This window comes from Melanotaenia boesemani, chromosome 6, assembly GCF_017639745.1.
Source record: "Melanotaenia boesemani isolate fMelBoe1 chromosome 6, fMelBoe1.pri, whole genome shotgun sequence".
In the NCBI taxonomy this organism is placed as follows: Eukaryota; Metazoa; Chordata; class Actinopteri; order Atheriniformes; family Melanotaeniidae; genus Melanotaenia; species Melanotaenia boesemani.
In genome coordinates, this window is record NC_055687.1 from 6,890,684 (window position 1) to 6,911,508 (window position 20,825).

The 20,825-nt window shown below is 39.1% G+C and overlaps 1 protein-coding gene across 3 annotated transcripts; it reads right to left on the reverse strand.

Annotated features, from left to right (window-relative positions):
• Positions 1-5,213: 5,213 nt before the first annotated feature.
• notchl (notch receptor, like) lies at positions 5,214-20,607 on the reverse strand. 3 transcript variants are annotated; one of them, XM_041988854.1, is made up of 11 exons: positions 20,338-20,607; positions 18,009-18,153; positions 17,468-17,800; positions 16,628-16,837; positions 15,918-16,259; positions 14,106-14,281; positions 13,514-13,575; positions 11,233-11,359; positions 10,011-10,108; positions 9,563-9,894; positions 5,214-6,874 (listed from the first exon to the last, which is right to left on the reverse strand). In XM_041988854.1, exons 1-11 carry the CDS (start codon positions 20,387-20,389, stop codon positions 6,364-6,366), a joined length of 2,388 nt encoding a protein of 795 aa, XP_041844788.1. In that variant the 5' UTR covers positions 20,390-20,607; the 3' UTR covers positions 5,214-6,363. The 3 variants fall into 3 exon arrangements, with proteins under 3 accessions (XP_041844788.1, XP_041844787.1, XP_041844786.1); XM_041988853.1 differs by having other exon boundaries at positions 11,233-11,356; positions 15,918-16,257; positions 16,620-16,837; XM_041988852.1 differs by having other exon boundaries at positions 15,918-16,257; positions 16,620-16,837.
• Between the last annotated feature and the right edge of the window lie 218 nt (positions 20,608-20,825).

Here is a 20,825-nt window from a genome sequence, read left to right on the forward strand (position 1 = left end):
AAGTTTACTTGTACAGCACAATTCAACGACAAGGCGATTCAAGGTGCTTTGCAGAAGCATTGAAACATCAGAAAAAAAGAAGCATCAATTAAAATTAAAAACAAAAGAAAAAGAAAAATGATAAGAACATCAGATAAAAACAGTTAGAAATTCAAGCCTAATTTAGCAGTAAAATAAAAAAAACTAAACATGCATGACTTGTTTGGAAAGGTTGCATGCAGGAGAAAATCAGTTCGGTCTAAGTGGAAATGTTTGATTGTAATGCACACCAACAAAAAAAAAAAAAAAAAAAAAAAAGAAAACAAAAGAAAAAAAAACTGAAGCAACGTTGTGAAGAAGAGTGGACCAAACTTTCTCCAAAGTGATGTGAGACTGATAACAAGAAAAACATTACATCAGGTTTAAAAGCTTTTGTCTCCACACACGGCTTCTACGTAGTTTCTGTTTTTTATGTTTCTGTAATAACTGTCATATTTGTTGTTTAAATGGGGTTATATTTCTCTAATTTAAAGAGGCAAAATATTTTACTTTCCTTTCTTTGATTTTCTTAAATTGAAAGAGTTCATTTTGAAAAGATGATGCTGACTGATGTGAAAGCCTTCACAACACACAGCTGCGTTTGTTTTCATGGTAATGAACATTTATCTTGCATCTGTGTCGCTCCCAGCTGCCCAGCTGCCATTTGTTTTCTGCGCGTGGCTGGTGTCAGTTCTCAGGAAGCAAAAACGTGTCTTGACACCCTGCGATGGCCTTTGAAGTTCAATCACAGACACCGGGGAGATTTTTCCTCCAATTAAGTTATTTGATAATTAATTTTAATCCTGAAAATGGTAGACTGGTTTAAAACAAAAGATCAAAATCTAAATCGATTCACTCGAATCCCCCAAATACAAAGATTGTACAAACTTCAAGTTAAATGAGCTGCTGCTGTTAATTATGAAGAGGAAACATGAGTCTCATCTATATTTATATAACAGTTTGTTTCTTGATTCAGATCGAGTTAAATTACAAAGCCCAAACTGAAAGGTAACGCTCTAATACTCCAACAAATATTGATAATCTACAAAGTCTTTTGAAAACGTTTCTTATTCCATCAGCATTCTCATGGGAGACTGTTTCCTACTCCATTCTCGTGGGAAAACGGGACAGAAGCGCTTTTATTATCTGTTAGAGTTGGTGCATCATTAAAAGAAGTGTGTGTGGAAGTATCTTACCACCTCGCTCACACTTTTAGCGTAATGGTGAGAGCTCAAATGCTAATTACGCACCACGAATTACTCGTGGGAACGTCTCGGCTAACTTCCCGACAAAATGGTTCAGACATACTTTAGGTTTTCTTTCACGCACAGACACCTGTTGCCTCAGTGTGACCGGATAATCTGAAATAAAAATTCACAAAACCATTAAACAAAACAACAGAGCAGAGGTTATCCCTCAGTGAAGTATATTTATTAACCGCTGCTAATTTGTTATAAAGACTACACTGAATTCACAATTCATTCTCGCACATTTTTGGACTTCATGACACATCTGTGCTATAGCTGAACATTTTGTCTGCAGCAGAGATCAGAGAGCTTGATTGATTGGTGACTGTATGAGCTTTTGTCACTGTGGAAATGAGAAAAGCTTTACAATCAGCAGCGTTTCAATAATCAGAGTGCGTAGGCAAAATGTTCTTTTCCATATAGTGACAATGAGTAAACGAATTTTGCACTTTTGGATCTGACACACAGCAACACGCAGGCAAATGCTGGGTTTGAGTGTGGCAGTGGGAACGCGCCCTCTGGCTCTCTCCCGTCATGGGAATGTGGATCGGAAAAGTGGATGCTCACTTTATTACCTGTTAAATTTGATGCCTAATTTCCAAAGTGTGTTTGGAGGAGCGATGACCCTACCGTTCCCACACACCAAGCAGATTCACCTTAATTGTTGTGACAAAAATCCCAAAATGTTTGCGGTTTAAATGTAGTGATTGAATCAATTCATTTGCATTGCCGCGCGTAAAAGAGATTTTGTCTCTCTTTGTCGCTTTGTCTCTTCAAGAACTTTAATTTAAATAATACTTTAAAATATATGCATTCATATATATTTCAGACTTGATTATAGTGAAAGATGACAATTCAAGCTCTTAAAGTCTGAGTGTGGTTTAATAATATATTGGGTTTGGAATACACATTCACATCAACCGTTGGTGCAACTTCAGGATCACGTGCACGACTCTCGGGAAAATCGAGAAGAGGTCAGATCTCACTTTTATAACCTGTAATAATCCATACGTTGTAACTCAGAGTGTTTAAGAAGGGAGGCGAATATCAGGTTCCCACGGGCACAAATGTCTGACTGTTTGATTTTAAATGATTTTCAAAGCTGCGCTGCTGGTCGACGACAGTGCGCTTTGACGTCTCAAGATCTTAAGTATGAACCACGACTGGTGAAGTCAAACGGTTTCAACTGGATTTTGCTTCACAATCATAACAAAGGATGAAGGAAAAAGAACTACATCATCAACTGTATGAGCGCTCAAGCCAAACTTTTCATTAATTTATTTAGTTAGTTAGTTATTTAGTTAGTTAGTTCGTTCTTGCAGCACTGGGTTGGAGCAAGACCGCCGCGTGCCTGGGAGCGCACTACTTTTCTATCCATAACAATAGCGTTAAGGGTCTTTGTCATGTGCCCGAGCCTCACGCTGTTCTGGCGGATGTTTTGTCACATGTGTAAATCTGCTTTGCACGAGCTGTAACACCTTTCTCAGACGCGTGCTGCTCACAAGTCTGGGCAGCTGCACGCGCCCATAGTAAGGGGGTGCTATTGGTACATTGGTATGCATTGTTCTTCAGATTCCATTTCAATGTGTTTTCAGTATGTTAAATATCATTTATAAATCAATGAGCGATCCAGAAATTCATTTATTTATTATTATAAGATTTGAAAATGAACATAATTTTAGTTACCACATTTCAAACATAAGGCAGAGAGACCGAGAAGAGAATTAACTGCAGCCTGCAGCCTCAGAGGTCTTACAGGCCAAGGTGTACAGCTTCAAAGATTTTTGCTTAGTATGCACAAAACTTTTATTAACTCTTGTTTTTGTAATAGAAGACGCTTCAGTGCGGGGCGGATAAAGCAACGATATTGAAGCGCATAGACCTGTTTATTCATAAACCTGATAAAGGAGGCAAGACGATTGCGAAAGGTCACAGTCTTTTCCTTCGGTTTCTCCAAGGTTTGCGGCTTCTGGGACCTGAAAGGAAAGAGCTGATGTTTGGAGAAGCGCTGGATGAGTCGCTTTATGCTCCTATTTCACTGCAGAATCTTATTCTGGGGGCAATTCAACATCATTCCTCCTCCAATTCCCTGCTGAGGAAGTCCGCCTGGTTCATTCTTCGGATGCTGATACACAGATCTGGTGAGATAATGTGCGTGTGGTAGAATGATCCTCAGCTCACACACAGAAATTTTAAAGAGGAAAACGCATTAATTAAAATTCAAATGCACTTTTATTCACAAATAGTAACGCTGGCAAACTAGTCAACAATGTCAACGTTTCTGAACTGCGCCATTTAATATTTTGCGCCTTTACTTATTTAATCATTTTTAAATAAACAACGTGAAAATAAACGAAACTGATTGTTGGCACGTGTCCTATAGTACATGCGTGAAAGTGATTTGCACGTGAAGACAAACTGCACCACGTGGGGACGTTTCACACAATGGCGCAAACTTGCCTTCTAGAAAGAACATATACCCAAAACATCCGGTAATCATGGTAATCTGTGTTATGTTGCCTGTCCCTCAATTTTATAGCTGATTGATCATATAGTAGTCTGCGTGGACGTGCAATCCCTGTGTTCCCCAAGTTCTTCCTAACTTGGAATGAGCATCAATGAAACATGTTCCTTCAGTATAAACGGGGAATACGCGTGGGAATGTGGTAAAAGTCTCCACTGTGACACCCTTCTCTTCTCAGGGATGCATCAGGTTTTACAGCTTGTAAAGTTGTAAACGAGGTGCAATTTCCCTCTTTCCCACGAGAAAGACCCCGCGAAACCTTTTGTCATAATAAACACGTTTTTCTTTAATAAACAGGAAAATAAAATCTAGATGAAGCAGCCAGCTGAAAAAGTCATGAAGTTGCATTTTTGTCCTAACTTGTTACTTTTTGTTCACCTCAGTTTTTGACAACCCCAGAAAGTGCTACTTTTTAATGCGGACATCAAACCTATTTAAAGGGATAAATGCGAGAAAAGAGTAAAAAAAAAAAAAACAAAAAAAAAAGAGTGTGAGAGAGAAACTGAAAGAATACACATAAATACACCAATACAACCAGATGATAATGTCTATCTTTTTGTAATCACTTACATAATTTAGAAAAAAATTAAAGTGAATGAATTTGAATATATTTTTTTGCACATATTAAGGAAAAAGTTTGAGAACATGTCAGCATACTGTTTTAAATACATTATATGAGAACAGGAACAACAAAACCATTTAATTTTTATTTGACTGCAGATTTAAACTATTGTAAAGGCAAAAAAAGGGTTTTTACAATCAGGTTTACTTTGCCATAAAGAAATTTTTTAGCTACTGACAGTAAAATATTCATCCTATTACAGTTTACTCTTAAAAAACTTTGGATTTATTTTTAGCAGGAAGAACTCTTTTCTTGTCTTTCTTTCTTTTTTTTTTATTATTATCAGTAGTTAAACTTGCTGTTGGCTTCCCAGTTCTCATCTGACATTGTTTTACTGGAACAGAGAAAAACAAAATGCAGGTCAGGAACTCTGCTGTGAGCTGTGTTAGAGAGCATTTGTCATGTAGGTGTCAAAAAAGTTTTATTATTACTATTACTATTATTCAAAGCCTGTTTTGACCCAACACAAGCTGTGTCCTAATTCAGGGTCTGCACATTTTGGAGTGAACAGACTAACTATGGAGTGGCCTACGTAGTCTGTGCACTCCAAAACCGCTTACCGTTTATAGGCTAGAAATTTCCCAAAGCAGCAGTGTAGGACGTTAAATCACTTAAACCTCTGAAATTACTAAGTTTGCATGTCATAGGGCACTTTAATGAATGTTAGCACCGACCGAGCAATATTGTAATTAAAAAACAAAAACAAACTAAATTATAAGAGGCTCTGTTGTTTTCCAGCAGGTAGACTCTTCATTATCCTCTTAAAAATCCCCAAATATCAAATATTACAGAATTTTAATGTCACTGTTTAACAAACATGTTTTTAATGTATTTGGTTTTGTCACATTTCTATTAAAGTGAGGTAAATGAAAAACACTCTTTGGAGCTTTGTTTCTCATTCAAAGTAATTTTGTGCGCAATGAATTCTGGGAAAAAAGAAGCTGTGAAGGATGCACCACTGGCAACATTCGCTACAGGCCAAATGACGTGCGGGTTTGGGTGGATTCCAAAGGCGTCTTCCAAATGAGACAGTGCTTGACACCACTATGTAGCTGACGAACCTGCACTTTGAAGTAAGTAGGCCCGACTTGGTAAGCAGCTACTAAGTGACTGCAAAGAAAACTTGGAAGCTGCACACTAAGATGTCTTGTAGTAGGAATTCATGCAAAGGTTTTCCTTGTTTTTAATTCCAAAAGTAACCATAGAAACATAAAATTTACAGTGCAACAAGAAAACATACCCCACAAAAAAATGTCAAAATTATAAATCCTTACATACAGGCAACCAGGGTCTAGCCAGAAACGAGTTTTAAGGTCAGAAAGTTACACAGTGCACCTTTAAGACACGTCACAATGACTCATTTATTCCTAAAATGTATCTGTACACACACAATATATATATATATTTGTAAACACTAAATTATAGCATAAATGGGAAAAAAAAGCGTATGAAAAGTTGTTTACATACATCCGTAGGATTCTGACATTTCTGTACATGTGTGCATTTAATTATTTCTTTATTTATCCTTGACTAAGTCTGCAGCTGTCACATAGAGACATTGGATTGGAGCATATTCCCCTTTATTATTTGCCATTTCACAGAATGTTTAAAACAATACCATCCTCCATGAGTTAAAAAAAACAAACAAACAAACAAAAACAAACAAACATACAAAACAAAACTAAGAAGAGAAGGGGGAAAGAAGATTTCTGTATTTGCTGCTGTATTTATTTGACAGGTTTGTAACAAGTATTTTAAGGGGAAATCAGTCAGGTGACACCAATCTAATGCACATTGGATTATAAGGAACTACCAAGCTAACCTGGTAAAATAAGCCTGATGCCAAACTAAGACTGAGTGTCTCTCACATAGTTCCTTTGTCAGTCCTGTTCTTCCTCATTCATCTTGTTGGCTGAACAGAAAAGCAGCTAAAGTGTCTCTGTCTTTTCTTCCTACAAAGCTGTTTGTGTGGAGTCAGTGTTGTTGTTTGACCTCTCACCTCTAGATTTCTGCTCTGTATTTGCAGAACTCGCCACTGCTTGTTCAGCTCTGGTGGAGTTGTCACCACTTCCAGCTGGCTGGCGATCTGGTTGGGTGGCAGCATCTGTGGGAGGTGAAACAACGACCCTCTCAATGGGCTCATTGGCTGTTCTGTCTGTCACAATAAGATAATTGGGCTCTGGATGGTGGGCACTGGAGCGGCGCTGCAAGGCATGCTGGGTACAGGAAAAGGACCGCTGCCGAGGAGCAGGCTGGGGAGACAGGAAGTGAGGCGTCGTGGCTCTGGGGACTTCTTGATGCCTTTCGCGGTCCTCGTCTTCTGAGGTCACCTCCTGTAAGGTGCTGATTGGACGGGGGGAACGGCCCATGACTCTTGGAGGAACGAGTGCTGTTGCTGATTGGTTTAGCTGCGGTCGCCAGTTCTGAGGAGAGGGGTACTGCACTCGGCCCATCGACCAATCACTGTCAAGACAACGAGGAAGTCATGTTATTAGACGTTGTAGATACAGTGTGTAAGAATTACTGATAACTAGTGGTAAAGGTGAGCACAGATATGACTATAAATGCCAAGAACAGTTGTGAAAGGATGGTGGCCATTAGTGGCCAAAATTCCTAAAATATATATATAAGTTTTCACCAGTAAGTGGACCAAGTGGTGTCAGGTGCAGTGATGACTAAAGAACAGGTAACTATCTCAAAGTTATGCACATATGTACTTTCTTTTTGAGGTGTTACTAATCCAAACAGAGCTCTAACACGTCTTTAACATCCCTTGCTCTGCAGTTTTAAAGCTCAGAGGGTTCTCACTTAACCTACAGTAATAGTGCATTCCAGTTGTTTTTGGGAGGTTGTTTTTCAAAGGACTTTTTGCCAGAAATGATGAAGTGACCTTGTTTTTCCAAATGGAGAACTTGTAACTTGCAGCCAACCCTGAGATTCCAGATTTCAAGATGGCTGCACACAGTGCTACCTGTAGTCCATTGTTGTCTTTGTTTAAATATCTTTCAAGTTTCTAGTGTACAAAGCACAGAGTAGTTGTTTTTGATAAATATGTTATTACGGTGGGAATTTGGCTGCTGTTCTCATGACGCATGCTTTACAATCGGCTTGTGATTTTTTAGTTTTATGTGGCAGAATTGTGGATGCTCACAAATTGGCCGTTTTGGATGCATCCAATGTTTCCAAGTTTACGCGATCACCTGACGATACTTACTCTGGGGTGTTGGGAATTATGAGATAACTGGAATGCACCATTTTTTGTTCATTCAGAGACACTATAGTAAAAATGGTGGTATAAATATGGCAGCTGCCATGTATGTGGACCCATCTATAGATATAAACATCTTATTCTGAGAGAATAAAAACATAGTCTACACTGACACCATTTTGGAGGCATCCATTTTTTTCAAGTTTATGCAGCAATTCAAAGTTCATAGTTCGAAGCTTCGGAGCTTTGAACATCATCACTGTTACACTTTGTGTTTCATTGATTCAAAATGTTTCTAAGTGTTTCAGAGCTTTCTCAGAGAGAGCGTTTCAATATGTTTCATTGGTTCAATTTTTCTTTATTTTTCTTTATTTTGACAGCTTTAAACATGGGAGACATCCAGAAGAGGAACAGACTGAAGCCTGCCACAGTAGAGAAAATATTATTTCTGTCGGACCCCAGAAAGAATAGCTGCAGTTTGGGGGATCCAAATAAAACAATAACAATAACCTATGAACAGCAAAACCTTTGTCACCTTGCCTCCGTGAATTCATATACATTCATGTACAAGCCCAGAATATATAATCTTTTTAAATGAACTTGAACTAACATTCTATCCTGTATTTCCTGTCATTTATATCTATTATTTGTTTACTCTGGAAAGAGTGAGTAAATGTGATCTATTAGTTTCTGTTTTTTAAACATATTACCTCTCATTTTAACAAGGAACTTAGTTTTTCCTTTGGTGCAGGCTCCTCAATATAATGTAATAATGTAATCATTAATTTGTAAAAATGACTAAAAGCATCAGCATATTAAAACTAGTGCATAGTCTTTTTTTCCTGAAGTTTTATCACTGACATGGCGAGTATCTTGTGCTCTTGAGAGTTTGCTATGGCTTTAGTTGGCCAACAGATGTTGTTGTTCTTTATTATACAGAAGCCTTGAGCCTTTGAATTTTTTTGAGCTAAATTAGGAAAAACTCTTCCAGAGCTCCATATAGTCTGAAATCTATGAGTACTGAGGAATGTATCATGTACTAATCAATTTACTGTTCATTGAATTTGAGCAATCTTTAAATTTTATTTTGTGTTTAAGTTGACAGATGAGTCAGTATATGTTTACATCACAGGTCAGTTAGTGCTTGAGTTTCCCATGTTGATGACTTTGTTGTAGTTTGTTCTGTTGACCTCTTTTAAAACCACACTACTGAACTTTGGCAGATCTTCTCAGTAGCCCCTAACAATTGCTAATTCAGCATCCATCTTGCATCCTACTGCTGCTCTGAGCTGTCTCCAGCCAGTAAAAATCAGTCTGATGCTGACTGTTGTCTTATTTCTTGCTTTGTTACTTTCTCTCTTTCTTTTTCTTGATTCCTCCGATAATGTCCCGTTGTGTTTCTTTAGTGAATTTACCATGGTTTGTGTTCAAAACATGACATAATGTCACAAAAAGTGGCACAGTATTACAAAAAAAAAAGTTACAGAAATGTGCATAATAAATGTCAATGTGCTATTAGAATGAGTCAGAAACATATTTTTTAAGGTCAGAATGTTACATAGTGCTATATTTAGGGCCCATAAGTTATTAGTGTGAAAAATGTTTTATTTTCCATAATTTGTATTCCCTCACACTGCAACACAGAATTTGTAAAATATGGTTTCTACTGTAGATGCTGAGAAATTAGGATTGTAGTGGAAAGCTCAGGTCAAGTTTTAGAGAGTGTTCAAATAAATTTTGGGTTTTATATATATATATATATATATATATATATATATATATATATATATATTATTAAGCTTCTGGTCTTAGTTACATGAATTACTGAATGCATCACAGAAAAAGAGATTTAAAAACATATTTTCTCCTCAGTTCACTAAAATGATGCAGTCAAGAAATGGGTAAATCAGTCTGACACATAAATGATGGTTCTGAAAGCTTACTTTTGTGGTGGGGAGGTCATATCGCGATGACCTATAATTCCAGAGAAGGAGGCACTCCTTCCAGGCAGTCCTTGTGATCCGACCCATGAGGAGTACATTAGAGCACGCTCCTCCCACGTCATGTCACCTGCTGGGTCTACAGGAACGGGCCCACTCTGAATCTGATGAGCCAGAAGGAGTTCCAGGACCTGGTGGTGCATGGCCTCTCTGGCCACATTGATGGGACGGCGACCTCTCCGGTCATGCAGGTCAAGGTTGGCACCTTGAAGGAGGAGGAGCCTGGCAGTGTCATAGCAACCATGGAGAGCAGAGAGGAAGAGCGCTGTTTCGCCCTAATCGATACATGAATCACAAATACAGCAAACTACTGAGGGTTTTGCTTTAATGTTACTACTTTCTGTTATTATATAAAGTAAAAAATTTTCGTAAGGACTAAAAAAGCAGTTACCTTGTTGTCTTGTAGGTCCACAGCTGCCCCATAGCGAATAAGGGTCCTGGCTAGGGAGAGGTGGTTTACTGAGCATGCCCAGTGCAGGGCTGATCTCCCTGAGAGAGACAGTGTGAGCGGAGGGGAGGTGAGGGGAAAGAAGGGAGTAAGTCAGCCAGTGAACAAATATTACACAACAGAGTTGAGCCCAGATGGTAAAGAAAGGGAAGATGGCAGGAGGAATGCCTCAGCTGAAAGTGGAAAGGAGACGATGGAATGTCAGGACAGAAAAAAAGTGGTTGTTGAAAGAGAGAGATAGGAGTACAGAGTCCCAGGAGTGAGCTACAGCATAGAGAATGAGGAGAGACAAAGCTAATATGTCTATTGACCCGACTATTAACTTTGTTCTGAGTCAGAGGAGGAGAGCAGGGGAGCTGGAGGACAAACAGCAGAGGAAAGGAAGGGAGAGGAGGGAAACAAAAAGAGGATGTGAGAGAAATGGGGTAAGTTACAAGTTACTCAACCCCTCAGTTTCCAAGTGTCAGAAAATAATGTCTGGGCAAGGTGATGTAAGTCCGTCGGCCCAGCTCATGGCTCAGATTAATCTCAACGAGTAAGAGATGTTGTATTTGGTCCACAGATCAGTTTTGTCATTGACATTTGTTGGCTGAAATGTGGATTCCTATTAATGTGTCTATAAGAGTGATGAGGTGACACCATTGGTCAGCCAAGTGAGAGTCCAGAAAACACTACTGATGATAATTCATTACCACTTGTCTCATGTATGTAACAGCTAAGAGCCCACACAGTTTACAAAATTCTCAAAGACTTCCAGTAAGGAAACACTGGTGCATCCTTGCTTACAGCTCCTCCTACAAGCTTCCTCTCGCCTTCATGGAACTGAGACATCCCTCAAAATATTTGTCTGTGAGCTATTTCTGGGTGAGATGGAGAGAGGAGATGAGGAAGCTAAAATCTGACTGATAAGATTACAATTTACTCCAAATGTTAATCTGAATTAGGAGCTGACATGAATTCTGCAGGAAGAAAGTGAGATCATGGAATGAAGTGCATGTTTTTTGCCTGCTTTGTCTTAAAGGCTTTATTCTATTGCCTTAATTTAGTTTGTGATCAGATGATTCTTACTTTACCATCAAAAATGACCTGGAAAAACTTTCCGACTGAGGATTGGGGTTTAAGTAAGGAACCAAACTAACACATGTAAATAACAAGGCGGCATTACCAGTATGATCTGTGTTGTTGACTGGAACTCCGGCTTGCAGCAGCTCTAAAACCACTCTGTCCAACCCGCTTCGGACAGCTCGGATCAGAACCACAGACCCATCTGGACCACACCACTCTGCTGACTGCTAACACAACAAGACTGTGATAAACATACAAAACATTCACATTACACACTCATTGGCCACTTTAGCAGGTCCTCCTGTTCAACTGCTTGTTAACATAAATATCTAATCAGCCAATCACATGGAAGCAACTCAAAACATTTATGTCATGGAGACATGGTCAAAATGACTCGATAAAGTTCAAACTGAGCATCAGAACGAGATTTAAGTGATTTTAAACATGACATGGTTGTTGGTCTGAGTAGTTACTGGGGTTTTCACACACAACCATCTCTAGGATTTACAGTTAACGGTCTGAAGAAGAGAAAATCTCCAGCAAGCAGCAGTTGTCTGGACCAGATCTACAGAATAGCTTCTCTGAACACACAACACGTCCATCCTTGAAGCAGATGGGCTACAGCAGCAGAAGACCACACCGGGTGCCTTGTGTCAGCTAAGAACAGGAAACTGACGCTACAATTCACACACACTCACCAACACTGGACAACAGAAGATTGAGAAACGTTGCTGGTCTGATGAGTCTCCATCTCAGCTCCACATTCAGATGCTAGGCTCAGAATTTGGTGGAAATGTCATGACAACATGGATCCATCCTGCCTTGGATCAATGATCCAGGCTGCTGGTGGTGTGGGGACATTTTCTTGGCCCATTTTGTGGCCCTTGGTACCAACGTTACCTGGTTTAACTATCACAACCAACCTGAGTATTGTTGCTGACCATGTCCATCACTTTATGACCACAGTGTAACATCTTCTAATGCTACTTCCAGCAGGATAATACACCATGTCACAAAGCTCAGATCATCTCCAGCTGCTTTCTAGAACGTGACAACGAGTTCTCTGGATTCCGCTGGCCTCCACAGTCGCCTGGGGCCTTATTTATAAAGCTGGCATAGATACAAAAAACCTGCGTAGGCCAAATTTAGTTAACTTTTGGGATTATAAAAAACCAAACTTGACAGGAGAATGTCCCTACCTCCACAGCAAACTCTGACCCCGGTGTGCTTACATAATCTAGAAAATCAGGAAATGGCGACACCAACGGTCCAGAATAAAATCAAGGAAATGATGAGAAATGTGAGACATTTCTGTACAATCCACTATTACCTTTTACATCAAGTGTTAGATATTAAAGCTGTTTGCAGAAATGAATAAAGACGCACATTCCATATTAATTCCCCTAAGAGCGCACGCTCGGGGAAAAATAGGATTTTCAGGAAAAAGAGAGATATTAATGAAAACCTCAACCACTAAAATATGTTGATAATGACAAATGACTAAATTACCCTCGCTATCATTTATCAGGTGCATCTCTCCAAAGTGATTCACCACTCGGGGAACCGTACTGCGATCTCCCGTATGATCTACCGACTGAGATATCCAGCTGTGTGTATCAGGCATGTCTTCCTTTCTGACACTGCGTTGACAGGATCACCCACCTGCTACCACTATTCTGCCTTTCTGACACCAGTAATGCCCACACCGTTCCCATCAATTAAACATTTTTACGTTTGTCAGCGTGGTCCATCAGGATCTCAGTCTCACACCCCGAAAAATGACACTTCTTAATGTCTTTTCCCTCCCGAGCAATTATTCAAACGATGTGATGAATATGTATCCCAGGCGTCCACCTGACCATTTATAGCCACCATGTGGGTGTGGGAAGGTGTTCCCTCACGTGTGCCTCCTTTAGAGTTGATTCTGATTTATGAACAGAAGCAGGTGTAGGACGTGCATAGACACTTTTTTATAAATCTGAAAGTAGAAGTGCGCAGCATTTCGTTTTTGCGCAGCAGATGCCGCCTGTAGTTTGTTTTGCTACGCACAGTTTGGTAAATGAGGCCCCATTTCTCTATCCAGCGGAGCAGCTTTGGGATGTGGTGAAATGGGAGATTCTCATCATAGATGTGCAGCAACGGTGTAATACTGTCATGTCAATATGGAGCAAAATCTCTGAGGAATGTCTCCAACACCTTGTTCAATCTGACACCAAAAGTCAAATCAGTTCTGAAGAGAAAAAGAGGGTCAAACCTGGTACTACTAGCAAGATGGACCTAATAAAGTGTCCGGTGAGTTTACGTTCTTTAAATTTGGTCTTTGATTATAAGTCTAATAATCCTGATTCTTCACAACATGGATCAAACAAAAACAAACAGACCTGCTGAGGAGGACTGAGCAGAGGTGGAGGCATTGCATTCCTCTCCCATCCTCTAGGTGGAGCTGAAGGAGAACAAGGATTATTTCATGGTGAAGGATGTTGATAGCAGTGGAGATGAGACACATCCAGTTAATACCACTAAAACAGTGTGTGACTTTTATAATTATATAATATGTATTATGTCTATTATGAGAGTATTGAATACTCACATGTATCATTATTTACATTCTTTTATTAAAACACCTTACTTAAATGTGAGAATTATCAGATTTAGTAAAATAGTCTTTTTTGTGGATTGTAATTATCCCTAGGCTATAATCCTAGGGATAGGCATGTTTATATTATTATCTTATGAAATGTTCATTAACTTGCATTGTCCCATCCCCCAAAAAATACATTTTAATTAAAGTGAAATTATATTCAGAGTTTTTGCTCTTTTTTGCTCTTATTTTTTAAGGAAATGTAAAATATTTTCAATTAAATGTTAGTATTTCATCATTTTAGTTGCAAAATTAGTGTCAATACCAGTACATTCCTGTGGCTGCTGATAAGAGATGAAGCTTTTGGTTGCTAATTTCTGGTGTTTTCATACATTGTATCTGCCTGCGGGTCTGAGAGGTTCCAGCCCGGAAGTGTCTCTGCTCCGGGCTCCTGTGGTCGCAGATCGAGGGGTCCTCCTGTCGCCTGGAGCATCTAATGTTGATGTCTTCCATTGAACTCTGGGTAAAGTCTGTGTCACTTCCCACATCCTGGTCCCTTTTGAGAGGTCTGAAGACCAAAGTACAGTTTTAATGCAAGACATCTTTAAAAATGTTGCAGGTGGTCACAGGGTGGTTTTATTTAAAATCTTCCTTAATCTCCCAATAAAATTTCAGAGGTTACAAAAGCGCTCTGGAGTACACCTGCGTTATAATTGCAAGTAAACAATGTTACTATATGTCTGGTTGTTTTCTTGAAATGAAAACACCCAGTAGTTATAGTTCCTGAGTTAAACTACAGCAGGTTTTGCATGAGTCAAAGGATACAATATTTATAATGTCAAAGAATGAATCAAATTGAGCTTCTTCTGAAGGATAGTGTGTTTCATACCAAGGGATAAGATGAGGAGGTCCAGGATCTGGAAGGGATTTGTGGTCTTTTAGTCAGAATGCCTTCAAGACATCCTCCAGAGGAATGTTTTGGATTTGTCCATCCAGGAGAAGGCCACGGGGCAGTTTTCATGTGATAACATGTTTTCTCATCATTTCGGGAAACTGTCCTTTCTTTTCCTCAATATAACCACCCAGAGTAACACAAGATAATATTTTTTGTTTTATTGAGTTCATGAATTGAAAAATGTTAACAGAAAAATGAGTAGTTAGCACCTTTTTTAAATGATAACTGTTGCAGTTGGTCAGATGCTGGCATGCATGTCTTATTCTATTGTCTTGGTGGCAATGGCTTTCCTGAACCGCTTTGTTTATTACACTTTTAGAAATTGTTAACCATTACTGTAGAAAAAATTTCTTGAGATGACATAAATTGTTCTGTTATTTTGAGAAAACAATCATTGTTATGTCTAGATAAGTAGATAGTTCACTCATTCAAATTCCCAAACATGGTTGCACTCAGCTTCCACACTTCTTCAATACAGCATGATGAAAAAATTTAGCAAAACTGTGTTTAATGATGAACTGACAAAGTAGGATATGCTTTACAGCTGGGATAACTTGTGATTGACAGATTGCTAAAGTATGTTAAATATTCTGGACTTGGAGCTTATCACTTATGGAGAGGTCATGAACTGAACCTCAAACGTTGCAGTAACAGGATTACCTATTTTTTTTCCATGCAGCCATATGACTGTGCATGGGACTGTTTTTTTCTGAAAAGCCAATGTGGCAGTGGGTAAATCATTACAATAATATACCCCTGACACAAAACACAAATTTTTCATACTTATCCAAACCAGAAAAACACCACCCAAAAATTCATACATATCCACACTCTCCCTCTGCATGACTTTCAGTCACCCTGAATTAATTATTAGCTTGATGGTACAACATTTAAAAAAAATAACACACGCCCCCAATGAAAACATATGTCTTTAAATTAGTCTGTGCCAACAAGGGAAATCCTTAAAATACAACTGAAACGCTTACTGCACTCAAAGGAGCTCCTCAAGGTTCTGTGTTTAGCACCTGCATTTTGTCTTCTTATCAATATTTTAAACATCATTGCATTGAGACGTAAACCAAAATTCTTTCAAAATAAAATTTCATGGTGAAATAAAATAAATATAGGCGTGACTGGAGTGAGTGACATTCAGCAGTTGTCATCATTGGACAGGATGAAGTCTAGCTTGTTTTGCACTGACATCATCCCTCCAGAAGACAAAACTTCCTGTCAAAGTAGCTGTACTCACCGCATTCGGATGGCGTCCTCCCCCAGCGGTTCCCTCCTCTTTTTTTTCTCTGCTTCCTTGGCCTTCTTCTTCTTCCTCAGGCTGATCTTATCTTTCTCTCTGCTGGATCGGACTCGCTGATCTTGGTGCGTTGCATGCTGTATCCAACCCTTAGCTTTGCTGTCATCACTGTCAGTGACTTTAGACCGGTGTCTCACTCTGACACTTCTGTTACTCTCTGCCCGCTGCTGCCTCACCCGCCTCATCACAAGAAACACCACCAGGGGCATCAAAAGCAGCAGGCCAATCGCTATGGCAACCACAGCCCATAGCCATGCAGGAGTTGACTCTTTCAATGGAACTTTAAAAGAAGCAATAAAAAATGATAAGAAATTTACTTCTGTGGAGTATTATTCATTTTATTATGTGGAGAAACGACATATCAGTTACCTCTAAAATCATACCACTGCATGTGAGAATATATATATATATATATATATATATATATATATATATATATATATATATATGTATAACCTCTCATAGAAAAACTCCTCAAATTGCCTTATTCTTTATTCACTCATAATTTCATTACCAAAGCACAGCTAAGTCATAATAAATTCAATTTTTGCACACTGGAAACACGAAGCTGTTTTATAGTGTTTGGTTTGGATGAAATTCAAAGCTGGATGTGTGTAGGGAGGTTAGGAAATGAGAGCTTACCTTCAAATTCAAATTCCTTTTCCTCTTCTCTGCTTCCTATTTCCTCTCGGACACCTCTGATGCTGATGATGGCCTTCAGCTCTGGGAGGGTGGGGAAAGTCGAAGGCTTCAGCTGCTTCACTGCACGTAGGAAACTGGCGGCCTCAGTAGCGTAAGGGAAACAGGTAGAGATTGAAAGGGAGCATGGCCTGTTGTCCACTTGGAGGAAAAGGAGGGAGCTAGGAAAGAAAGATAGAAAACTAACTTTTTTTTCATCCTGTCTCATAAGGTACTTTTAACACAGACCTCTCACAAGTGTTTGTCAGACTGGGTAATGTTTTTAATGAGTTCCACAAGGTTACAGACTTGGGCCCCTTTAATTTTGTGTTTATTTAAATGTTAATCCATGCATCTAAATGTTATGCAGATGACAGTTTTTTGTAGCTGAGTTAAGTTCTTCTTCTCTTGTTACACTTTCAACCATTAATATTTGTAAGTCTTTGTTTAACTAGACTGATTTGTTACTGAATAAATGTGTTTCTCTTGTGTTTGTGCTATGTATCCATAAATCATGGAAATATAAATTGATGGTATTCTGAAAATTTCCATAACATTTCTCCAAAAATATTACGTTATAAATTCATTGTGTCCAAAATGTATGCACAAATATGGGAGGGAAAGACTATTTATTTACATTCAGCATCTTGGATTGAATTATAGAAATAATCTGATATATTTGGCAGAATCTAAAACAACTATAATTTCACCTTGTTCAGTGTCTCAGATCTCTGTCATAAACAAAATACTATACAATAACTGTCTTTACTATCCATAATCACAATACCATAAAAATTTTACTCACTACCCACCCATTTGCATCAGCTGGATGAGGGTGAGTCAGCATGTCAGCGAGCTCCTGAGGGCTGAATTCAAACAAGTTTGTGCTGGTAGAAAGGGAAATGGAGTCTCTCAGTATAAGTGGGGACTGGAGGAGGACGGTGAGTGTCCACAGAAGAGGGCTGATACTGATGGAGCCATTTTGCTTTGGGATGTTGATGTGAAGCAACAGGGTGCCTTTAGCCCACAGAGGCCTCTGGTGTTTGATGCAGTCGCTGCCGTCCCATCCACAGGCAGCGTTGTTGCAGCCCTGGTCGCAGCGGCCGCTGGCATAATAAGCACGGCAGTACTCAGTGTGGCCCGGACTGAGCGTGGGAATGAAGGGGGCGGTTAAAGAGGAAACAGGACAGAACAAAAGTCGGTAATCAAAATATCTTAATTCAATTTACTATAAACTTAACAACAAATAAACAAATGTATATTAATCATAATTTAAAACTTTGTTAGGTTTGACACATATTTCATGTTTCTGTGAAGTCTTAGACCAGCAGTTAGTGACAGAAGTGTTTTTACTTGCAGTGACCCCTGTCTTTAAGACAGTCGAACCCATCTCGAAGACACTCGGCCTCCATGCACTCTTTATCACATGACCCATCTCCAAACTTGTCCTTACACCTTCGGCTCACTGGACACTGGCTCCATGGATCACCAGACATGGCTGTGGAGATGGATTAGTGTGGATAGAAAAGTGACAGTGGGAATGGTTAGGCTCCAAACCACACAGGTATCAATACGCTCAGTAGGTTTGATTCTTTTCTGGGCACATGTCCAACTTAAGAGTAAGACAATTAGATTGGACAGGTCTTGATCCAACTCTTATTTATGTTTTGGCTGTAATCAAGCGGTCTTGAGCAATAGTTCTCCAAGCTTTCTGAAGGTTTTCAAAGTCTTTTTTTGTACATTTTTCAGCCCAGTCGTTGTACCTGACTATTTTCAGTAAAGTGTTTTTTTTGTTTTTATGTTTAAGCCAGTTGGTATTGATTTATGACTCATTCAAACATAAAAAGGCATCTTACTCTAGGGATCAACCTTTTTTGTACTGACAGATAACAGCAAACCTGCTTTGAATAGGATTTTAAAAGATTTGTTGCTAGCAGCCAGTCACAAAGACATATGATTTATTTCAATTTCTTTCACTGCATTTAATAACAATAAAAATATAACATAATTTTTAAAAAGAAAGAAAATCTGATTTCTGCAGCAACAAGGTGATTCCCAAAGAGATTTTGGATGTAAATTTGGCATATTTCAAGCATGGTATGCACTGTGGCATGAACATTTGAAGACGAGGGAAGTGATAGCCTAGTGGCTGCAAGGTGGGTCTGGAGGACCCGGGTTCAAGTCACAGGTCTGGCAACTGAGGTTAATCACTGTGGGCCCATGAGGAAGGTCCTTGACCCCCAACTGCCTCCCGGGTGCCAGAATATTGCTCCTAATATATCTAGGAGATGGAATTTCCCAGCTTAATAAAGTAAAAAATAAATAAATAAATAATAAACAAAGGAAACAGGACAAATAAAGACAAAACTATCTACAGCAGATGAACAGTATCTGAGAGAAGTTTAAATCCAGTAAAGACCTGAGAGATGCATCTTGACCTTCAGTTGATCCATCGTCTTTTGCCTGAAGGCTCATCAGAAGTACTCTCCATGGAAGGGTGGCTGTCCCTTCTCAAGGAAGGAGAATTTGCTGAAGTACGCCACATGACACAAGAACTGGACTGGAAATCAGGGGCAACAGTTCTGATTGATGGATGGATTATAGATAGATAACAGAACAAGAGGCAGGAACATCCAGAGAAGAGTTTTGAAAAGTCCTTCAGGAAGTCTGGAGAACTGTTCCTGAAGACTACTTAAAAATGACAGGAAAGCTTGTATAAGAATTGTCAGTCTGTGTTGAAGAATAAAGTTACTCAGACCAAATACTGACTTTGAAAATCAATAGAATTGTATGAATTGTTGTTGCCTTTTTCTCTGTATTTACATTTTCATAGATTTTTCTCTCACTATACAAGGAAATGAAAGACAATTTCACAGTACAGTGTGTCAAAAGGTAAACAATACCTCCAGGTTCACGTAACTCTGAACTTTACAAGTGAATTTCATCAGATAAATTCCAAAAGGTGCAACAGTTAAGTTTATTTAATCTGACATTAAACACAGCAGCAGTCATTCAAATGAAAATGTTGTATTGCAGGACCAGCTCACCCACACACTCAATCCACTCATTGTTTCAGACCATTAGCAACTATTCAGAACAATGCAGGTCAAGGCATGAAAGGTTGGTCCTGATATGGCCCGTTTAAAGCGAACAGGAAATGGGCCCGACATAAACAGGAACTTTCCAGAAGAGGCGAATAGCTAAAGGAAATGGAGTGGGTCGGGAACTTGATAAAGGTCGAAGGTTGTCACAGAGGCAATGAGGAATGAGATGGAGTTGGACAATGGGCTTGGCAGGTGTGTGTGGGCAATGAAATCATAGCAGAAAAAATGTGGACAATAGGGCTGAAATTAGATGTGCGATGTTTTACGTGTCTGTTTCACATGTCAGAATAAACATAATGGTGCTTAATTTTCATGTAGATAGATGTTTAAGGAATTTAAATTCCAAAACTTACTGGAAAATAATATTAAGTAAATCTTTTTATCTTTTAAAACATAAATAAGGATGTAAGAAACCCAAAGAAATTCAACATAAAACATGAGAACATTTTAATCATGAGTAAAAATCTTAAAATGACTAGAAATACATTATTTTTGCAGTTATTTCTTTACAGCCTACAGAGTTCACTTTGGGCACATGTTGGAAAGTTAATTTTATGAAAAAATAGATTACAACTCACCGTGACATGTGGAGCTTAGTCCCACCAAAACAAACGCCCTAAGAGCCAACATGGTCAAGCCAATCCGGACACCACCACCTGACCCGTTCCCTTCTCTGCACAGGTTCAGAACCGTTACAGTCCAGTTCCTACGTAATACTGAACTGAAACTGTTTCAGACCTGCTAAAGTTGAGAATCGCTGCGTAAACACTCTGTAGCAGTCCGGTCGGTCAGAACGAACTGTTAACTCAGAGTAAATTCAACTAATCTCATCTCCACTGACATCCACTCCATCGACTATGACCACCCAGCCCACTTTGTTCACTCACTCTCTTTTTGAGAGGCCCTGCGGATATCTGGACAACTTCCTGCCACTGTGTGCAGAAGAATAGGAAGGGCGATAACCCCATGTGCTTATATATGTGTGTGTTTGTGTGTGTGCATTTGTGGTGCTGTGCCTTCAGGAGCTGTTAGGAGAGCCGTTACTTCATAGCTTTAAAAAAAGGAG

Bases quoted from the DNA above. Each gene is read 5' to 3' on its own strand.
- notchl (XM_041988852.1), bottom strand. From the start codon at position 20,389: ATGTTGGCTCTTAGGGCGTTTGTTTTGGTGGGACTAAGCTCCACATGT. The intron at 16,258-16,619 runs GTAAGCTCTCAT...CTTCTTTTAAAG, and splicing joins AAAGGAATTTGAATTTGAAG to TTCCATTGAAAGAGTCAACT. The intron at 9,895-10,010 runs GTAACTGCTTTT...TGTATCGATTAG, and splicing joins TGGACCTACAAGACAACAAG to GGCGAAACAGCGCTCTTCCT.